This window comes from Capricornis sumatraensis, chromosome 8 (assembly GCF_032405125.1).
Source record: "Capricornis sumatraensis isolate serow.1 chromosome 8, serow.2, whole genome shotgun sequence".
Lineage (NCBI taxonomy): Eukaryota > Metazoa > Chordata > Mammalia > Artiodactyla > Bovidae > Capricornis > Capricornis sumatraensis.
In genome coordinates this window covers 8,102,684-8,121,554 of record NC_091076.1, presented here as the reverse complement: position 1 = coordinate 8,121,554, position 18,871 = coordinate 8,102,684, and the positions used below count along the sequence as shown (strand labels likewise).

At 55.2% G+C, this 18,871-nt stretch overlaps 1 protein-coding gene across 7 annotated transcripts in view; it reads right to left on the bottom strand.

Moving 5' to 3' along the window:
• NRXN2 (neurexin 2) overlaps nucleotides 1-18,871 on the bottom strand; it is a 99,118-nt gene that overhangs the window by 63,677 nt on the left and 16,570 nt on the right. For 2 of the 7 annotated variants that reach the window (XM_068977601.1, XM_068977604.1), the window contains exons 3-6: nucleotides 17,309-17,338; nucleotides 15,081-15,152; nucleotides 10,476-10,777; nucleotides 2,527-2,571 (exon numbers count right to left, since the gene is read on the bottom strand). In XM_068977601.1, the coding sequence (XP_068833702.1) occupies nucleotides 2,527-2,571; nucleotides 10,476-10,777; nucleotides 15,081-15,152; nucleotides 17,309-17,338 (449 nt within the window). The remainder of the gene's footprint in view (nucleotides 1-2,526; nucleotides 2,572-10,475; nucleotides 10,778-15,080; nucleotides 15,153-17,308; nucleotides 17,339-18,871) is intronic. The other 5 variants (XM_068977605.1, XM_068977608.1, XM_068977606.1 and 2 more) reach the window with 4 other exon arrangements.

The window sequence follows — 18,871 nt, the reverse complement described above, 5'->3', positions numbered from 1 at the left end:
CAGCTTAACCAAGTCATCCCATCTTTCCTCCTCCTCCTCAGGCCCAGTTCCTGGTGCATTCTGGGGTTTCATGTAGTTATTTTAGGACTGAATCCCAAGAAAGGATGGTAATAGGATCTCCAGTGGGGCCAGAGATGCTATATTCCCCAGGGTTTGCTATAGGAAGGGAATCGCTTCTGTACAAAATATCTCTGCCCTGGAAACACAGACGTAATCAGTCAACATTTTATAAAGCTTAATAAAATTATAATTTCCTTTACAGAGTACAGACACTTTCACTTCCGCTACCCTTCTTGACCCTCACACTGACTCCCTGAAAGGCAAGCAAGGAATGTCAGCCGTTTGGCAGATGAGAAACAGCTTTAGCCCCAGTTCACAGTTTTTAACTGAACTGAGACTGGAAGGAAGGGGAAGTCTTCTGGGCCCTAATTCTCAGATAGTATGAGGTTGCCTTTATCTTGCCTCCCTTCTGTCCTCAAAGTCACAGGTTGGCTGTCCAGTGAAGCTCTGTAAAGAGAGTTCTGGGGACTTCCCTGGTGGTCTAGTGGTTAAGACTCCACGCTTCCACTAGAGGGGGCACAGGTTTGATTCCTGGTCAGGGAACTAAGTAAGATCTTGAATGCTGCACATAGTGTAGCCAAAAAATTAATAAGAAAGAAAGAATTTCAAACACCCAGTTCAGGTACTCAGTGGCCTGGTCTGAGAGGTAAGCAATGGCAAACTTCTAAAAGCAGCAGCTGAAGAAAAGGGCCTGTGGAAGAGCAGTCCTGGGACCACCACACAGCTCCATCTGAACACCAGGATGACAGAATGGCCAAATGAGGCCTCAGATTGGAGAGGGCAGGGATGGCCGTGGCCTGGGCACTATCTCGGGGACAGGACAAAGGACAGGCCCACCACAGGTCTGTGGGTGCAGGGAAGCACAGAGCTGCCAGAGTATCAGGACAGGCCAGACGTGTTCTCAGGGCTACATCCTCCTGGGAAAGATGCGGAACCTCTCAGACAAGGAGCCCTAGCTCCCAAGCTGCTTCCTCTCCAGCCAGGCAGCTCTGTGGGCCTGGGAGGCTGGGCAGGCCAGGCAGCTGCCCCAAGCAGCATGGGCCCCGTGGGAGCAGACACGTCCATCTGCAGGGTCCCTAGCCTGGCGCTCAATCATTCTGCATTATTAATAGACGATGACTAACTGCCTGCTGCTGCCGCAGAGCCAGGACGCAGGAGGGAATCCCAGGGGAGGGAGGGCACACACGGGTGAGGCGAGGAGCAAACGGCCAGCCTCAGCTCCTTCCCTGCTCCCACTCGTCCCAGCCCCACAACCCGCCTCCTAAGAGCCCTCACAGGCTCAAAAACACACCGTCACACAGCTCCAGCTCATACCAGCGTTTACACTTGTAGAATCACCAGCAGAGTCTCAAACATACAGTATGGTCTCCCACCAACACCCCCTAAATGTCACACCAACATTTACACACAGTCACACCCACACACCAACACACACCAGCTGCATTTACACAGACACCCACACCGACGCTCACCAGGCCTGAGCCCAACCCAAACAGAGGAGCTCAGCAACAAGTACCCCGACTTCACCCCGCTGGGCCTCCTCCTCTCACCCCCTCAACAGGGAAGGGAACCAACCCCGGTCAGAGGCCATGCGGGACAGGCAGCGGGGGGGCAGAGAGGGGACAGGAGATGGAGGGGAAGAAAGACAGTGTGAGACACAGTGTTAGTCAGAGCAGCAGAGCAGTGGGGAAACTGGACACTGTCCCTGGTGGGGAAAAGACCATTCATGCCATGCAAGATGTGGGGGAGTCAGAACCAAGACCCCTCGAGGCTGGGAAGTGAGGCAGGGGATGCTGTCCCTTCTTGGGCAACCAGCCTGGGGCAGCCCCTAAATTGGCGTGAATGGTGATGTGAAGGAGCTCTGCATACCCCAAGGCCCCCTCCCAACCTGTGACCGGCAGAGCCCATGGCCCCCAGAAGCCTCACCCCCAGCCCCCTCCCCCAGCTCGAGGGGCCTGTCCAGGAGCTGACAGTGAGCAGAGCGTAGCATGTCATGAGATGGTGTTTTCCATGGATTTTCAGGAGACCAAGAAAGAAACTAAATCAGAAAAAAGAAACAAGGGGTGGGACAGGGGAGAAAAGGTACAAAAGAAAGCAAGAGAAATAAGCAGCCTGGCATCGGGGCTGGTCTAACCAGAGCCGATGAACATGGGGTCTGCCCCAGGTCTCTCTGGCCAGGAATCTGAATTCAGAAATTAGGGGAGGAGGTTAGGGCAGGGACAGGCCAAATTCCTTGATTTCCATTTGTCTTTTGGATTTGCGTTTGGACCAAAAAAGGCAAGAAAAGGGAAAGAGGAAAACTCAAAAAGAGAGAAGCAAAATCTAGAGATTGTCCAGGACGCAGAAAACAACTGGAAGAGCAAAACAACCAAAACCAAATGGGGAAAGGAAACAAAAGAGGGAGAATCGAACAGTTAAAAAAACCCACGGCAAACCAAACGGTAAGACAATTAGAGTGATATCTACCAGATAATGCAGTTTGTTTACCATAGCGTGTCCAATGCCTGCGTGCTTCACCGGAGATATGGGGGAGGGGTGGGGGGTCAAAAAAAAAACAACAACAAAGACAACAACAAAAGAACAGAACGAAAGAAAAGAAAAAGAAAATGACCAACTGTGAAACTCAAGGAAGGAGGAAACATACGTATCCATATATATTTGGTTGTCTGTTCAGACCCTCCCACCTTAAGTTCAGCTGAAGTGTTTTGTTTAAAGAAAATTAAATTATAATGGGAGGGAGAAATAAAACACACACAGAAATTAAAGCCCTTCTCCCGATCCCCACCCGTCCCAGCCCTGGAGCCCTCTCCCCCCACCCATGCCCTCCCAGAAGAGCCGGCTGCAGAGGAGGGGAACAGTTAAAGACCTTGGTTAGTAGAGAAGGAAGCGACAAAAGAACTGGACCGGGAGAGCAAAGACTTAAAGATGGTGACATTCCGCGGATGAGACAGGAAGGTTAGTTCGGTTTTTCACTCACACCTTGCCCCACCTGTCCCTGCCCATCCCTTGGTCCCCCCGGGGTTATAAGCGTGTTAGTAACACACACAGAGTTGGCAACGGGGTTTTCCAACAGAGGGTGAGAGAGGGAAGGCAGGGGGTTAAGAAGCAGACCCAATTATGCAGTATTAGTAAGTCCTATGGGCTAAAATGTTAGGGAGTTGAGGGGAAGGCAGGAAGGGGAATAGGGGTGTAAGAAAGGCATGGGCTATTGACTCAGGTAATGAACACAGGGGTTTGTTGGCTAACTGGTCGACCAGATGGCTTTCCAGAGAACTGGCTAAAGAGCAAGTTGGTGCTGGCCAACTGGCTGACCAGTGACCATGTCGAGTTAATGGGTTAACTGGTTGGTGATGGGCCAATTGGCTGTCAGACTGGGAGAATGGTCAAGGCCCCCAGAGAATCCCAGGACTGGCTTGAATGAGAGGCAGTTTCACTTGGAGCAAAAGGGAAGGGGTTCCCAAGGAGTATAGGAGGGAATATGGGTGTCTGCTTTTCCTGGGGATAGAAGATAGCAAATAGACCCAGGGAGTCATGGTACAGGGAAGGGCAGCTCTTTATATTTTTTCCTGTTTCTCTTCCTTCAGAAAGGAAGAGAGAGCAAGTCACCACCAGAACAGGGAAAAGGAAATTTTGCCCTCCATGGGCTGGCAGAGGGCTCACCCTCACATCATACCTCATCCCAAACCCTCCTCCCCTCACCCACTCTCCCACCCAGAGCTCCTAAATTAATCCTAATTTGACTTTTCAGAGCCCACACTGCCCCCAAATTTCCCTTGGTTCTTCAATCATCCCATCCTATTTTCTTATGCCCCTTTGGGGAGCTGTTTCTCCCAGAATGAAGTATCCCACCCCCGCCCCACCACCACCTCCACCATCACTCGTGCAAGTCTGTGCAATCAGTCAGGCTTTCCCAGCAGCCCACCCTCCTTCCCCACACCCATGGACCCCCAAGCCTCCACTCCCCACAGCCAGCACCAGAAATCCACTCCCCCCACATACCACAACATAAAAAGGAACACAAAGACCCACCTCCCTCTAAAATCCCTCGTTCTTCTCTAAACTAGAAGCCAATTTCTTTTACCCAAGACTCTAGAAGCCCCACCCCCATGCAGCTCTATGTTCATTTCCTCTCCTCATGGTCAAAGACAGCAGCAAGAACCACCTTCAAAATTTCCCTTTGAGGAGGAGATGTCATCAGGGCTGAGGCAGCTTCACCCTGTGTGACAGAGGTATTGAGACACTACTGCTTGATGTCCATCAAATGCTAAACTGCAAGCCCAAGAGTGTGACTGTGAGAAGGAAAGGTCTTCTGGGGACAGACCCACTAGTTAGAGAGCTGTTATAACCAGTGGGCACAGGACTAACTCAGGAAGACAATTAATAAGGGCCTTGTATAGTTAAAAATAACAGAATTCAATATTTAGCAGCTAGGAGTGCTGAATGGCCAGTATTAATTATTAGTGATGCAGAAGCAGCTTACCTAGCAGGAAGACAAGAGTCTAATTGCAGGTACAGACTGGACCCTGGGATAACACGTGGTACAAAGACTGGTCCTATCGGCCAGTAGGACTGTTGGGAAATGAACAGGCCAACTACTCAGGGCAAGGAAACACTAGCTTCATGACAGCTACACCCAAGGCACCAAAACAGGTGCAAGTTCGCTGACAGCACTGCACCAGCCAAACAGGACAGGGGAGAAAGAGGCCCTGCAGGTAAAAGTCCAGCTGCCGCTCTTTAGAAGTTAGAACTGGCTGTAAAAACTAAAACAAGGAAAATCCCATTTTCAACCTTCGTGGACAACTTCACTTTTAACGAATAGAAGAGTGAACTAAGAAACAAGACTGAGAGGGAAGAGCTGTGCGTCCAAAGCCCAGGCCTCCCACTGATGCGTCAAGAGATCCAGGCTCCCTCTGACAAACAGCGACACTGCAGTGGCTGAGACAGGCAGCTGGGACAGTGCAGACCCAGGACGCGGTGGCCATGCCCGAGCGGGCAATGTGGCCAGACACTAAGTGGAGGCTCCACCAGAAGCCAGCTTGCACCCATGATGCGGCAGCCCACACCTTCCCAGATGCTGGGATCTGGAGAGCTGGGGCTTCAGACTAACCACTGGGCAAGGAAGGCTTTGCCCCAGCCACAGAAGCAGCTGGAGGGCCCCTGGGGGACAGGAGCACATGGAGGACCATGCATGATGAGGGAGGAGGACATCAATCACAGAGGGAAGAGGTCAGTGACGACAGCAAGCTTAACTTACCACAACCAAGGGCTTTGGACAAAACCTTGCCCCATCTCGACCTTGAAGTCTCGACGTAGCTCCAGCCCCTCAAGAAAGTCAAGAAGGGGTTAATACACACAAATCACAACAATCTGGACGAAGGCAGTCTCTATGGAGCAAGGGAAACTCAGGACAAAGGAAAGAGGACTTGGATAAGATGGGCCCACTTTTTCAAGAGACAGCAGAACATTTAGATGGTTCAAGACATGGGGACGTCCGAGAATGGCAGGACCACAAGGCAAGTGACAGGCCCTTTAGCACTGCACACCAAGGTCGGCAGCCAGGCCCTCCCGGGAGGCAGAGGAATGGAGTCAGACAGACTCTCACCCTCCCACTCCCACAGGAGAGCCTTGGGCCAGCTCTTCAACTTGCTTTTCCCTCATTGGTGAATGCAAGTATCTCCCACTTCACAGGATTGTTAGAAAAGTTAGGTGAGATACAAAAAAGAAATGAGACCCTTGAACTTGGGGGCCCCATGAATGAGAGATATGAGGGTGCGATCTGAACAGTGCTGTAAGAAAGGGACAGGTCCTGATGAAACTCCAAAGAGAGGGCGGGAGCGTAAAGGAAGGAGTTTTTCCCAGAAGACAACAGTAGTTCCGGACTCATGTGAAATAACTAGATCTGCTAATCTGTCCAAAACCTCACCAACTGGCTTCAAGGCAGAACCCAAAGGAACCAGCAAAACCACTAGAAACACAAATAAAAACACTCAGTTTCTGGTATTAAGCCCTCAAGGGGAACTTCCCTGGTGGTCCAGTGGTTAAGAATCGGCCTTCCGGTACAGGGGACACAGGTTGGATCACTGGTCGGGGAACTGGGATCCCACCTGCGAGCAACTAAGCCCGCGCGGCAACTACTGGGACCACACGCCACAACTAGAGAGTCCATGCGCCGCGGCTAAGGCACAACACAGACCAAAAAAAGCACTCAAGGAGCTCGCCACCTAGAAACAGAGAAGAGACGAGCACAAATTGACCACACAGATAGAGCGTGGTGACAGGGCCAGAACACAGCAAAAAGGGAGACTTACTGGGCAGGGGCGGGGATGGTGGCGGGGGTGGCTCAAGAAAGCCTTACAGAGGTGGTGAGACGCACTGGAAAACCCCACAACTAACGGTAAAGGCAGCAGCGAGCCCACGATGCTCACATGGTGCCAAGCCCGGGGCGTCACCTCAGTCACTCCTCAAAGGCCCCTCTCACCTCACACTGTTTACATAACTTGCCTCAAGTCACTCAGTGACTTGAACCCAGTCAGTCCAACTCAAACCCCAGCTCTAGGGTTTCACCCGATGGAAAGGAGGGTGAATGGTGGTGTCTTCAGGGAGCACTATGGAAACGAAGCAGGCAACTCAGGAAGCCGGTGTAGACGGGGCATGCCCAGCAGTACAGTTAGGCCCTGAGGCAGGGTGTGTGACAGGCTGAGAGACCCGGAGGCCGAGCCATAAGGCGGGCGAGGGAGTCCCAAGTGCCTGCCGGACACCATCCTTGAAGGACTCCCTCCTTGGGGTCCAGGGGGCCTCCATAAGAGGCGCAGCCTCATAGGAGCTGGGTGGGAGGAGGCTCCACGTGATACGCCAAGGGCCAGCTTGTCTCCAGAGCTGGTGCTGGTTAGCTGGTCAGAGAGGAAATGGATTGGCACTTGGCATGTGTGGTGGGGAAGACACACAGGTGTGGGAGGAGAGTGTGCCCAAGATTAAAAATAGGCCTCAGGGATGGACCTGGTGGTCCAGTGGATAACACGCCACGCTTCCAATGCAAGGGGCCCAGGTTTGACCCTTAGTTGGGGAACTAGATCCCACATGCTGCAGCTAAGCCCGAGCACCACGCGCTCTAGAACTTGCTCTACACAGCTAGAGAAGCTGGCAAAGACCCAGCGTAACCAAAAAAAAGAGGCCTCAGGGAATCCTCAGATGGAATCATTCTTGCCAAGATCACCCAGGAGACACCACTGGGCAGAGAGTCCTCAAGCCTGGATTCAGGGGGAAAGCAGAGCAAAAGAAGGGTGTGGTCTCAGCCAGGCTCCCTCTGGCCCTGAATGCACTGTTCCAAAAGGTTCTGGATGATTCAGGGGAGGTGGGGAGAAATTCTGCCTCCTTCCAGTCTTAGGAGCTGGCCTCATGACCAACACCCAAAGCTGATAAACCAAGAGGAGGAAGGGAGACCCCCTCCATGTAAGTTCTGGGCCAGGCTCTCCCCGGGTGGCGGTCCCCCCATCGTTCTAATCACTTGGGGAAAACTACGTGAACTCCAGTGCCCTCCCAGAGGCTGGGGCAGATGTTATTTCTCACATCACCCCTGTCCTTGCTCCTGGCCACTCCTGACCCTACGTTACCCCTCAAATCACAAAAGGATCTTTCCAATCCCAGAATGCCACGAGGCCCTTGTCTGCACCTTTTCTTCTCCTCGGCACTACCAACACTTGGGGCCAGATCGTTCTTTGCTGTAGGGCTGTCCTGTGCATTGGGAGATGTTTAGCAGTATCTTGGCCTCTACCCAGTAAATGCCAGTAGCACCCTCCCCAAGCTCTGACACCCAAAATGCTTCCAGACATTTTCAGAATCTCTTGGGGGCACCCCTCCCTCAGTTGAGAACCAGACACTCAAAAGGCCTGAGGAGGATGGACTTGGCAATGAATCCAGAGCACAGCCATCTCCCTGATGGTCACAATGACACAAAAAGGGCTGCAGCTCACACTTAAGGATGTGAACCTGAGTCAAATACAGCTCTCCAGAAACTCTTTCTAAAAAGACCTCTCAATCAAAGTCTTGAAGCAGATACCCCCTGAGCCCCGAAGGCTTGTGTTTGGGTCAATATGACCTGACCCTGCTCTAACCGTCTGGCAGAGCCAGCCAGGGGAAGTGGTCTGCATCCGTCACCGGCTCAGACCCAGAACTCTGCGAGTGCCGGAGGAGGCTGCTGTGAGTCACTGTCCATCCTGGAGCTGCGAGGCCAGGCCTCACCACTTCTAGGTGGCTTTCCCACCTTCCCTGGTCACAACCTCTCCCACTTGCCTGTGTCTCTCGAGTTCCTAGAACATTTGAGATTCTTGCCACTTAGCTGGCGCTTGTGTGGACTGGCTCTGATCACTTTTAGCAGACTCATCCTGTCTCAAGAGCCAAAGGGCTGGAAGGGTGGGACCATGTCTTTTTCCCCTCAGTACCCTGTGTAGGACTTCCCAGGTGGTGCAGTGCTAAAGAACCCGCCTGCCAGTGCAGGGGACACAGGAGACTGGGGTTCAATCCCTGGGTCAGGAAGATCTCCTGGAGAAGGAAATGGCAACCCACTCCAGTGTTCTTGCCTGGAAAACCCCATGGACAGAAGAGTCAGGTGGGCTGCAGTCCAGGGGGCCACAGCAGAGTCATGTTGACTGCACGACTGAGCGCACATCCTGTGTAGATGGACAGTGCATTGGCCAGAGGACACACGGATAAGGACCCTGGGCTTGCAGTGTGTTGCCAAAGGCAGCCCCAGGTGACAGCACCTGTCCTGGGCAGGGAACAGCAGCAAGAAGGCAACTCTGCCTAGCCCTGCAGTGAACAGGGTGGCGCCACAGGGCAGCCCTCCAGCCAGCTCAGGGGACGATGCGGCTCTTCCAAGATTGGGGAGCACTGAGGACAGGTGCCTGGGTGGGAGCCCGACTACAGCAGGGAGCAGCGGCTTGGAAAGAGCAGGTGGATTAGTCACGGTGTCCCGAGAGCAAGGGGAAGTCACCGTTGAGGGGGATGCCCCATTAGATCGGGACTCAGGGGGTTGAAGAGGAGCAAGTAAGAGCAATGTGAGGTCTGACGGCCCCTGCCCCCCAGGAGCCTTCGGCGGGAGGAAGGAGAGGAGGAGAAGGAAGTTGCCAGTGATGGTGAAGAGGAGAGACGACAGAAGTTCATGCACCAAGAAGTTCAGCCAGAACCAGGAAATAAGAGAAGGTTCCGAGTGAGAGAAGAGCTCCAAACCAGCCCAGACGGTGCCTCCCAGGGCTCAGGGGTTCCACGGTCCTGGCTGCACTTAGCCTGCTGGAGTGGAGCTGGGAAAGCATCCCTGCCACCAGCCACGAGAGAAAGCGGTGGACCCAGAGAAAGGGACCAGCAGGCGCCTGGCACCCAGGCCCCAGGCACCAACTGAGCAGGGCAAGGAGTCTGGAGGTGGAGATGGAAGCCACCAAGGATGCACAGCGGCCTCATCTGCTTTCAAACAAGGCTCTGGTTTGGAGCACGCTTGAGGCAGGAACTTCTCAGGGCTGGAAACAAGCTGTGGGGGCTGCTGTCGAGCAGGAGCCTGGCCAGAGAGAGTCCTTCGCCTGCCGCAGCCTCCCTGCACCTTGTGAGAGGCAAGAGCTACTGAGGACAGAGTCGATGCCCAGAAGCATCGGCACTCCTCCAGGGTGGGGGGTGTCTGGGGATGCTGAGAAGAGCTCTGTCCTGACTGCAGGGGCCGCCTCAAGAGTCTCCTGAGCTCCTGCAAGGGCAGGCCTAGAAGCCACAGCAAGACAATCAAGAGCCCCTGGGAGAGCCTGCGCCCCTTTGGAGGAACAGGACAGGACAGGAGAGAATTGGGGTGCTGCCAGAGGCGAGGCAGGACCAAGCACCTCTCCACCTGGTTCCCTGCTCATATCTGCTGCCCCGACCCTGCTCTGAGCCCAGCCCCAAAGGCCCTGCCTAAGGGCAGGCCACATCCCACCCCATGTGTCCTAGACTTTCTGCCCTAACTGGACACCTGCCCCTCCAGGGTCTGGCCAGTGTCTCCCCATCCCAGAGCACCCCCAGGGCCCATCATTCAGGTTCTGTCTCACCCCTCCATGTCCTGAATTGCCCTGCTGCCAGTTCCCCTGATTTTTCAACCCCAGACCTTGAAACCTCAGCACCAAGTCACCAGCATCAATCCTAGCCCAGTCCTTCCTCTTCCCCCAGGCTCTGGCCCTGGACGTCTCCGCAGCCTCCTCCCTAGCGTGGATCCTGGTCCTTGCAGCCTGCCCACAGCAGCCACACTCCTGGCCCCTACTAGCCCACCCAAAGCCTAAACATTCTTCAGAACCACACCCTGCCACCGGGCCTGATGCCTGGCCCCGCATCCTGGTGGCCTCGCTCCCCACTCCCATTCTGCCTCAGACGCCGCTGGCCCCTGGCCTTCTTCCTGCTCCCCCTACCTGGCGCAGGTTTCGAGTGACCCGGACATCGTGCCAGGCGTTGTCGTTGAACTTGCCGTTGACGGGTTCCACCAGGGCTTCAAAGGCTCCCGAGCCCAGGTTGATGACGAGCCAGACTGCCCCGGATTTGAGGGACAGGTTGACGTAGTCGGCCGACTTGCCCGTGTGCAGCATCAGCCCATTGCGCTGCAGGGTGCGGAAGGCCAGCGTAATCTCGTCCGTGCTGCTCTGGATCGGGTTGTGTGACAGGTCGTAGCAGAAGAACTCATTGCCCTTGAAGGTCGCCACAAACTCTTCCTTGCCTGGATGCCGCCATAGGGAAACGGAAGAGGGCTGAGCTGCGTGGGCACTCCAGACCTCCCTCTTCCCCTCCAGCCACCGGGCGTAGGTCCAGGGCACCCAGAGCCTCTCCATCCCAATTGCAAGCTGTAGGCTCTCTCCCCTCCCTCCACTGGCCCCCTCCTCTCTGGACCCCGACGTCTTTGCTGTCAGAAGCAGCTTCCTCCACGCCTAGCTCCAAGGCAGGAGGCTGCTAAGTGGCTCTCACACTGACAGCTGACAATTAAGCTGCCACAGGGCCAGGCGAAGCAGACAGAAGCGGGCAGTCTCACCGTCTCCTCCCCAACCAGCCCTCCCCCAGCCACTCCCCTTAACAGAAAGATGCGGAAGAGAAACAAGAGGCTGCACCTGAAGTCTTCCTAGAGTGTCCCCCTATGGCGGGGCACCAAGGGTCTCCTGAGTGCAGCCCACTTCCCCCTCCTGCCTCTTTTCTGGTGATGGCCATTCTCACTGCCTGGGAACAGTCTCAAGCCTGACCACCTGGGATGGGACTCGTAGGCCTGCTTCATAGCACTGAGCAAATGGAGAGAATGGGGTGGGGGGCAAGGAGAAGACACATGGGAGGGTGATGTGGGTGACAGATGTGCCAGGGAGCAGGGGGCGGGGCTTACACAGGAGGCCACCGCGATGGCTGTCACCATCCCCGCCAACTTCCTAGTCCAACCTGAGAGGACAGTGCTGACAGGTCCTAGGCTGAGTGCCTCCGAGGGTGGCCAGAGGGCAGGTGTAGGACCCCTGTGTGCCAGGAGATGACTGGAGGCAAGATACACAGGCAGGCCTGGCTTGTGTGTGTGTGTGTGTGTGTGTGTGTGTACACCCAGCATAGGGCTCCTTTCACTGGCACTCTTTAAACAGAAGTGAAAACAATTGGAAGGGCCTTAGGGGCATTTAGCTTTCTACAAATGGATGACAATGGCTTAGCGGCGGGAAGGTGGGGTCCTAACCCTACACGTTCACAAGCCAGAGCCCACATCCGTCAAGGAAAGAAAACAGGCTCTGGAGTCCAGGGAGCACAGAGGACCTGGACTTTGACAGGACTCTCCCAGCTGGGCCCACCCATCTCGCAGGTGAGGCTGGGAGTGAACGAGATAGCCGGCTGAGGGCCTTCGTGAAAGGCGGAGTTTCTCAACACAGGCCCCCAGGCCCAGGAAGAGGCAGGGCATTCGGCCCTCAGAAGCCACCTGCCCACAATGTGCCAAGCCCCACCATCAGCATGGCGTGTGGAAGCCGGGGCTCTCTGGTGCGCCTCCTGCAGATGCCCCTCCCCTGCACAACAGCCCTGCTCTCCCTCCGGGCAGGCTGCCCACAGACTCAGTCCTCACTGCCTCCGGATGCCAAGGCACCAGCTGCTGCCCCAGAGCCTGGCATAGCACTCGCTGCAGCTGGCGAGGCCTGGTTTCCTGAGGCTGTGGGGCAGCAATGGCTGGTGGGGCACGGGCCACATGGGGACAGCTGGAAGCCCCACTCTGCCCACCTGAGGGCTCCAGCAGAGAGGGCCAGAAAACAAAGAGGAGTCAAGGAGAGACAAGGAGGGAAAAGTAGGGAAGAACGGTGACGTGGAGGCAGGCCATGTGGAGAAGGAGAGAGATGGACCATGGGGGACAGAAGGGGTCTGGAGACAGCACAGAGTTGGGAATGAGCAAGAGATGATGGGGAAGCAATCTGGATAAAGACAAGCACTAACCGGGAGGGGACAGGTAAGGGTGATGGAAGAGGGCCAGCAAGGAAAGGGGGACAGAGACCTCTAGGGAAAGAAAGCCAAGGCCTTGCTGTTTCCATAGCAACCAGGCCTGCTGCCCAGGCACTGGCAGAGCCGGGGGGGCTCAAGGACCAGAAAAGGGAACGTGTTTGACCTTGAGTTTGCTCCACGTCCTAGTCTCTCCCGAAAGCCCGGCCTCCTCTCCCACTCCCTCACCTTCACGGCAGTCAAAGAAAATATTAAAAGGAGAGTCAAACAGAAAGAAAGGAAAGAATAAGGCAACCACGTGGAAAAGTGATTGGAACAGAACAAAAGAGCCCTGTGAAAAGGAGAGAGGCGGGCCTAGAGCCGGACCCCGGCTGCCAAGGCAAAGTGGAGAGACGAGGCCATTCCTCGACTCTTCCGGGCTCCGCTCCGGTCTCCTGGGAGAGGAGCCAGAGTAAATGTGTCCTCCATTGCCTGCCGCCGCCAGAGACCCAGCAGGCCAGGGGTGGGAAGAGGCTTGGAGGAGCCAGAGGGAACCTGGAAGAACTGGAGGAGAGCGACGGAGAAGAGATGAGTAAATGTGAACCAGAAAACCCAAGAACAGTGGGAAGGACAGACAGAGACCGCCCTGGGGTGGGGAGGAAGCAGAAGGACCTCTTGGGATTGGTGGGGATGGGGGGGCCGTCTGTCAGGTAAGGATGTGGGGGTCGCCAGGCCCACTGAACTCCCAAGAGTGTGAAGCAGATCTGAAAGGAGCGGGACATGGAACAGCAGGGGGCGCTCGCTCCCATCCCGCCGCCGTGTAGACGCCCCAGAACTACAACTCCCAGCATCACTTGAACATTACCACTCCTAACCGTCCCTGGCACAGGCAAGGGGTCTCTGCTGACACTCGTTTGTCTCCCAGGGTCAGGGAAGTGGAGCCCTACCAGTGTCCCCAGTCAAGCTGGATGTAGCTGGAGACCAGCTGTTATGGTCCTGAACCTTTAAAGGCCGTGAGGGGCAGAGCAGCCGCCTCCTTTTCAGGCCCTGCTCAAAGCCCTCCTCTGGGAAGGTCTCCAGCCCCCTTAGCCCCTCCCTGCTCTCAAGCACTACAGCTGTCTGTTCTGCTCATTTGGCACTTACTGCCTAGTAACATCTTGTACTGCTCCCTTGAGAGGAAGTATGATGTGAAAAAGAAGACCTGGGCACTAATGCTGGCTCTTGCACCAGCTTTGTGACCTTGGCCAAGAGGCAGCATCTCTAAGGCCCAGCTTCCTCCTCAGGACAAAGAAGCTGATCAGCTGCCTACCTCCCAGGTTGCTGTGGGCATCTAGAAAGAGACTGGATGGGGTGAGGCTTCCTAAACTGTAAACCATTCCACAAATAAACAACTTGTGTTACTGGGATGTAACGTTCTGTGTGTGTATGCGCTGCCTCTCTCTCTCTCCATCAATGAATAAATTAACTCCTCTGCACAAAGTCTGCACTTTGCCTATACTTTGCATGTACCAACACTGTATTGTAGTTATTTGTTAGAACGTCAATGAGCCCCTTGAGGACAGAGCCCATTCACCCATTTAAAATAAATCTGCTGAGTACACGCCTACATATATGCCAGGAGCTGTGGAAAGCACCGGGGGTATATGAACGAAAATACCCAATCACTGTCCTCAGGGAGCTCGGTTGAGAGGGGGAGGCAACCAGGTAAAGTGACAGTTACGATGCCGTGTGGCGAGTGATACAATGAATGTGCAGACAAAGGGAACGCCGTGCAGAGTCTGGGGTTTGCCGAGCGAACTTGGGGGAGACTTCCAGCGCGGGTGGCCTAGCTGTTTTTCGAGAGTCAGCTGAAAGAGATACCAAACGGCTGGGGAAGAGGGCAGAGATGGCAGAAATCGAGGCCAACAGAACAGCACGTCCTAAAGAACAGGACTTGATGGCCCTAGGGCTTGGCACCCACTGGAGCTCCTTGAGGGGTTGCTTCCCTGCCCTGCAAACTTCTTAGGAAGAGATTCTCTTAAGAGATAGCCTTAGTGCAGGAAAAATAGGGAGCTTGAAACCTACAGCCCTGAGACAGGCCTCAGGGGCATTGGTGAGGTCAGTCTCCTCATCTGTAAACCAAGGACCACAAGCCCTTCCACCGGTGGCGGGGGGGGGGTGGTGGCGGGGGGCGTGAAGGCTCACTAAAGTGACGCCTGTGTTACATACCTATTAAAAATGCCAGTGTCTTCACCAGAATCCCCCTGGGCTGACACCAAGCATGCCTTCAGAATGTGACGGTTAAACAGGGTGTCGAACCTGCTGCCCAGCCACTCTCCCAGGGAAACAGGTACTCTCAAGGCATCCCTGTTCTTTGGCCTAAACAACTGCCACAAGAAGACATCTGTGTTCTAGAAATAGGTTATCAGGACAACAGGGCTTTGGGAAAGAGATGGAGCTCTGTGACCCTTCACACCAGGGCAGGTACTACGAGTGTGGGGTAGACCTCAGAGCCAGGAGAAGGCTCGAGGCCTCTGTTGACTCTGCTGCCCTCCAGGAAGTGAAGTTGGCCTGCGGGGGTGGTAAGGGCTGGGCTCTCTGAGGACCGTGGGGTCACTGACCTTTTGACGACTGGTGCACATCGCCGGCTCCTCCTCTCCCGGCCCCCCCCTCGGAGAACAGTAAGGACCCTACTGGAGAAGCAGAATTGGGGAGTCAGGCACAGGGGGCTAGCCAGGCAGTCCCACCCCAGCCTTGAGGTGATAGAGGGCCCTTTCCAGGGCAGAGCGCCTGCCTGGAGGTACAGTGGGGGTGGGAGTGTGCTCTGGATACTCATTTGCTTCAGGGCCTCTGGAGAAGGAGCTGGTTGACAAACCAAGAACACCAGCCCCACGAACCCCATCAGACTCAGCCACTGATTCCACCCCTTGCCCAGGGCTGGGGAGATTAGGATGGAGGAGCAGAGGCCTCATTGCTGGTTGAGGAGCCCCTTCTGCCCGACAGCCTGCCAATGGGACAGCCCTCTGGTCCTGGGGGCCCTGAACATTCACGGCCACTCTCAACCCCGACCTGCTAGGCCAGGTTCCTGCTCTTCCGCTCATGCAATAGCTTGACACAGCAACCCCTCTTCCAAAACCGCCCCCGTCCCCACACCAAACCCTCTTCTGTTCTCTGCCATATTCAAGGCAAGCCTGCTTCTCCCTCTACAGCTGTTCATTTACTGCAGTGTGTGCTCTCAAGGTTGCCTTCGTCCACTTCTTGGCCAGTCAGACTGAGGGGCTTTCCAGGGGCGGGGTCACGCTCCCTTGGCTCCTGGTCCTTTCATGGTGCCCGCAGCAGGGCCGTGCACACCAGCAGGTCCTGCCAGGCTGAGCTCACCGTGGGAGCAGGAAGGCCTTTCTCAGGGAGGACATCTCGCTCCCCGGTGCCCAGTCCCCTGACCCTGGGCCTCCTCTCCAAAGTCCCCGCAAGCACATGTCACCACATCTGGGCCCCAGGCTGCCTTGAGCTCTCTGCCCACCCCGATCAGTGACTCCCGGGCACCACAGCTACCACCAGCCCCTAGGAGATGGTTCTTGAGGGGAACTCAAGGATGGAGTTTAAAAGTCCCTTTCTGGGCCCTGACTCCAACCCCAACCCCCAGAACTAAAGCTAGAATAATGCCTGAGCTGTGGCCTTTCGGGGGTGGGGTGGGGATGGGGGTGGGGGCTTTAGGGAATCCTTCAGGCCTTCATCTATGACAATGGTAAGCCATAGCTGGCATCTCCAGAACCAGGCACTGAGAGGCAAGAAGGATGGGCATCAACCAGCCAGGCCCTGACTACCCACTTGGGACTTCCTCCTTTCACACATTTCTTGCCATAATTTCACATCCCTGCACGAATTCCAGGTCTCTACCGCCCCAGGCCTAAATCCATCACATTCCAGATCTCAGTCTCTCCCCACAGCCCAGCCTGCATCCTGTAGGCTAAGACCGTCACCCCATCTCTCTGGAAGGTGAGCCCCGACAGAGAGCCACCCTGGGCAGGGGAGCAGTGCCTGAGGGTCTGGGAGGGAGTCAGTGACAGGAAGGTCAGAGCTGGGGGATCGTGGTCAGGACTCCTGGGCTCTGTCTCCAGGTTTGCTGAACACCAGGGCTTTTAAAGACGGTAAGGACTTGGTCGAAGGGAGGCTAAAAATAGCTGAGCAGTCCCAACGGTACCACCAATTAAAGGCTGTGTAATCACTAGCAAGTCACTTCATCTCTCTGGGCTTAAATGCCCTCATCTGTCAAACAGGGTCAGGAGACATCCTCAAGTCACCGGCGAGGGTGTATGGGCCGGGGTGGGGCGGCACGGGGGGCTGTGGAAAGGGGGCATCCCACAGCAGCAGGGTGAGGGGAATGAGGCTGCCTAAAATCCTCTTCCTCCAGCCCATGCTTTTCTCTTTGTATTTGGGTTCACAGAAGAGAAAGAATGATCAGAATGAGTGGAAGGAAATAAAACACCACCATGAGAAAGAAAAAAAGAAAAAAAGCAAGATACACTATCAGGAAAACGCAAAAAAGGTGACTGGAGACAACGGCAGGAGTTCAAACATCTCTTGATGTCAGAAACCAAGGTGGGATGAGGGCGGATGGAGTGAGTCCGGGGAGTTAGGGGAGGGGAGAGCACACACCGGGACCAGCCCCCCCGCCCCCCTGCCCCAGCACCCAATAAAATAAAGATATGGCAGAGGAAGAGGGTAGGAAGGCAGGAAGGAGACGGGGCAGGTGGGGGAGGGGAGGGGTGGGGAGGGGGCGGGGCCAGAAAAATCCAGGCGCAGGTTGGGGGCCATCCAATCCAAACCAAACCAGAGCTTCAAACCATACCTTCGCTGTTTAACGTCAGGTGAGCCGGACCTTGGAAAGGGGAAGGAGAGAAAGAAAGAGAGGAGAAAAAAAAGAAGAAAAAAAGAAAGAAAAGGGGAAAGAAACAAAGAAAACACGAGTCATCAAAATCAGCCAGAGAGAGGGGAGAAAAAAGCTTTTGCTGCCACAATTTAAAAACCCTTTTAACTTGTGACAGACATCGGGGGAAAGCCCCCAGCCCAGAGCTGAGGGGAGGGGCCCCGATGCCGAAATAGAAGGTGGAGGGCACGAGAGGGGGAGAGAGAGAGAGAGAGAAGGGGGCGCCGGAAAGGGGGACCGGGTACAGGCAGAACCAGAGGAAGGAGGGGGCAGGGAGTTACTGCAGGGGAGAGGAGAGTTTGGTTTCTTTTTTTTTCTTCTTGCCGAAAAAAAAAAGGAAAAGGAGGAGAAGCATGAGGCTGGGAGGGCTGCTTTTTCCTTTTTCTTTTTTTCTTTTTTTTTTCTTCCGGGAGGCGGAGAGAAAAAAAAAACAGTCAACGAGAAAAACGATTCGGATGAAGGAGAAAATAAAACACGACACAAAAATCAAAGCCACCTGGAGAGAGAGAGAGTGTCCTGTTAGCATGGGATTGAGCTAGCAAGCGGGATCTCCACCCTCCACCCCATCCCACGAGCCTGGCAGAGACAGAAGGACTGGGGCACGAGGAGCCTGGGCCAGGACAGCCTCTCCCACCAAAGGAGGCTGTGGAAAAGCCTCTATCCAGGCCCTGTCGCCCAAGCTGCACCCCCCACAGCCTTGGAACGGGTAGCAGGGACCTTGCACACCCGGGTTCTGCGAGAAAATGGGGGCTCAGGAGGACAAAGAGCAGCAGCAGTTAGGAGGAAGCAGAATCTAGGGGCATGCTGGGTCAAGGAGGGGGTCTTGGGACGTCTCTGGTGGTCCAGTGGCTGAAATGCCACACTTCTGCTGCAGGGGGCCCCAGGGAGTCCGGAAACTAAAATCCCACATGCCCTGGGGCGTGGCCAAAAAATTAAATAAAGAAAGAATGGGGGTCTGGGACCTTCCATGGGGAGGCCTGGGAGGCTAGGCCAGGACCCTCTGACAGCAAAGACAAAAGAGGTCAGCCAGGACCCCCAGGAGGGAGCTCCCTGAGAGGCCAACACACCTCACTCAAAACTATTTTATGAAAAAAACAAAACCTATTCTACGGATCCTCTTTCTCCAGCCAGGTCCCCACCGAGGTGCCCCAAGAGCTGAATTTTAGAAATGGGAAACACCAGCCCTACATCCAAGACTGAGAGCAAGAATAGTTGGGATTTTTTTCAGAGTTGCCTTGGTCCCTTGAGAGAGCCTTGTCAGCTCTGATTTGGGGGCCCCCTCGGCCTTGGGGGGAGAGACTCTGATCCACTCGACCAGTACCCAAGTCCCTGAAAGGCACCAGTCAAGAAAAACTCCCCTTCAGAGAGGCTAGCAGCACCAGGCCCACAGCTGAGCTGAGAGCCCGGGGCTCCCCTAGGCAACTAGTCAGTCCCACCAACCTCCGCCCTCACCTCCCCACCCCTGCACCCGTGGGGTCTGGCCAA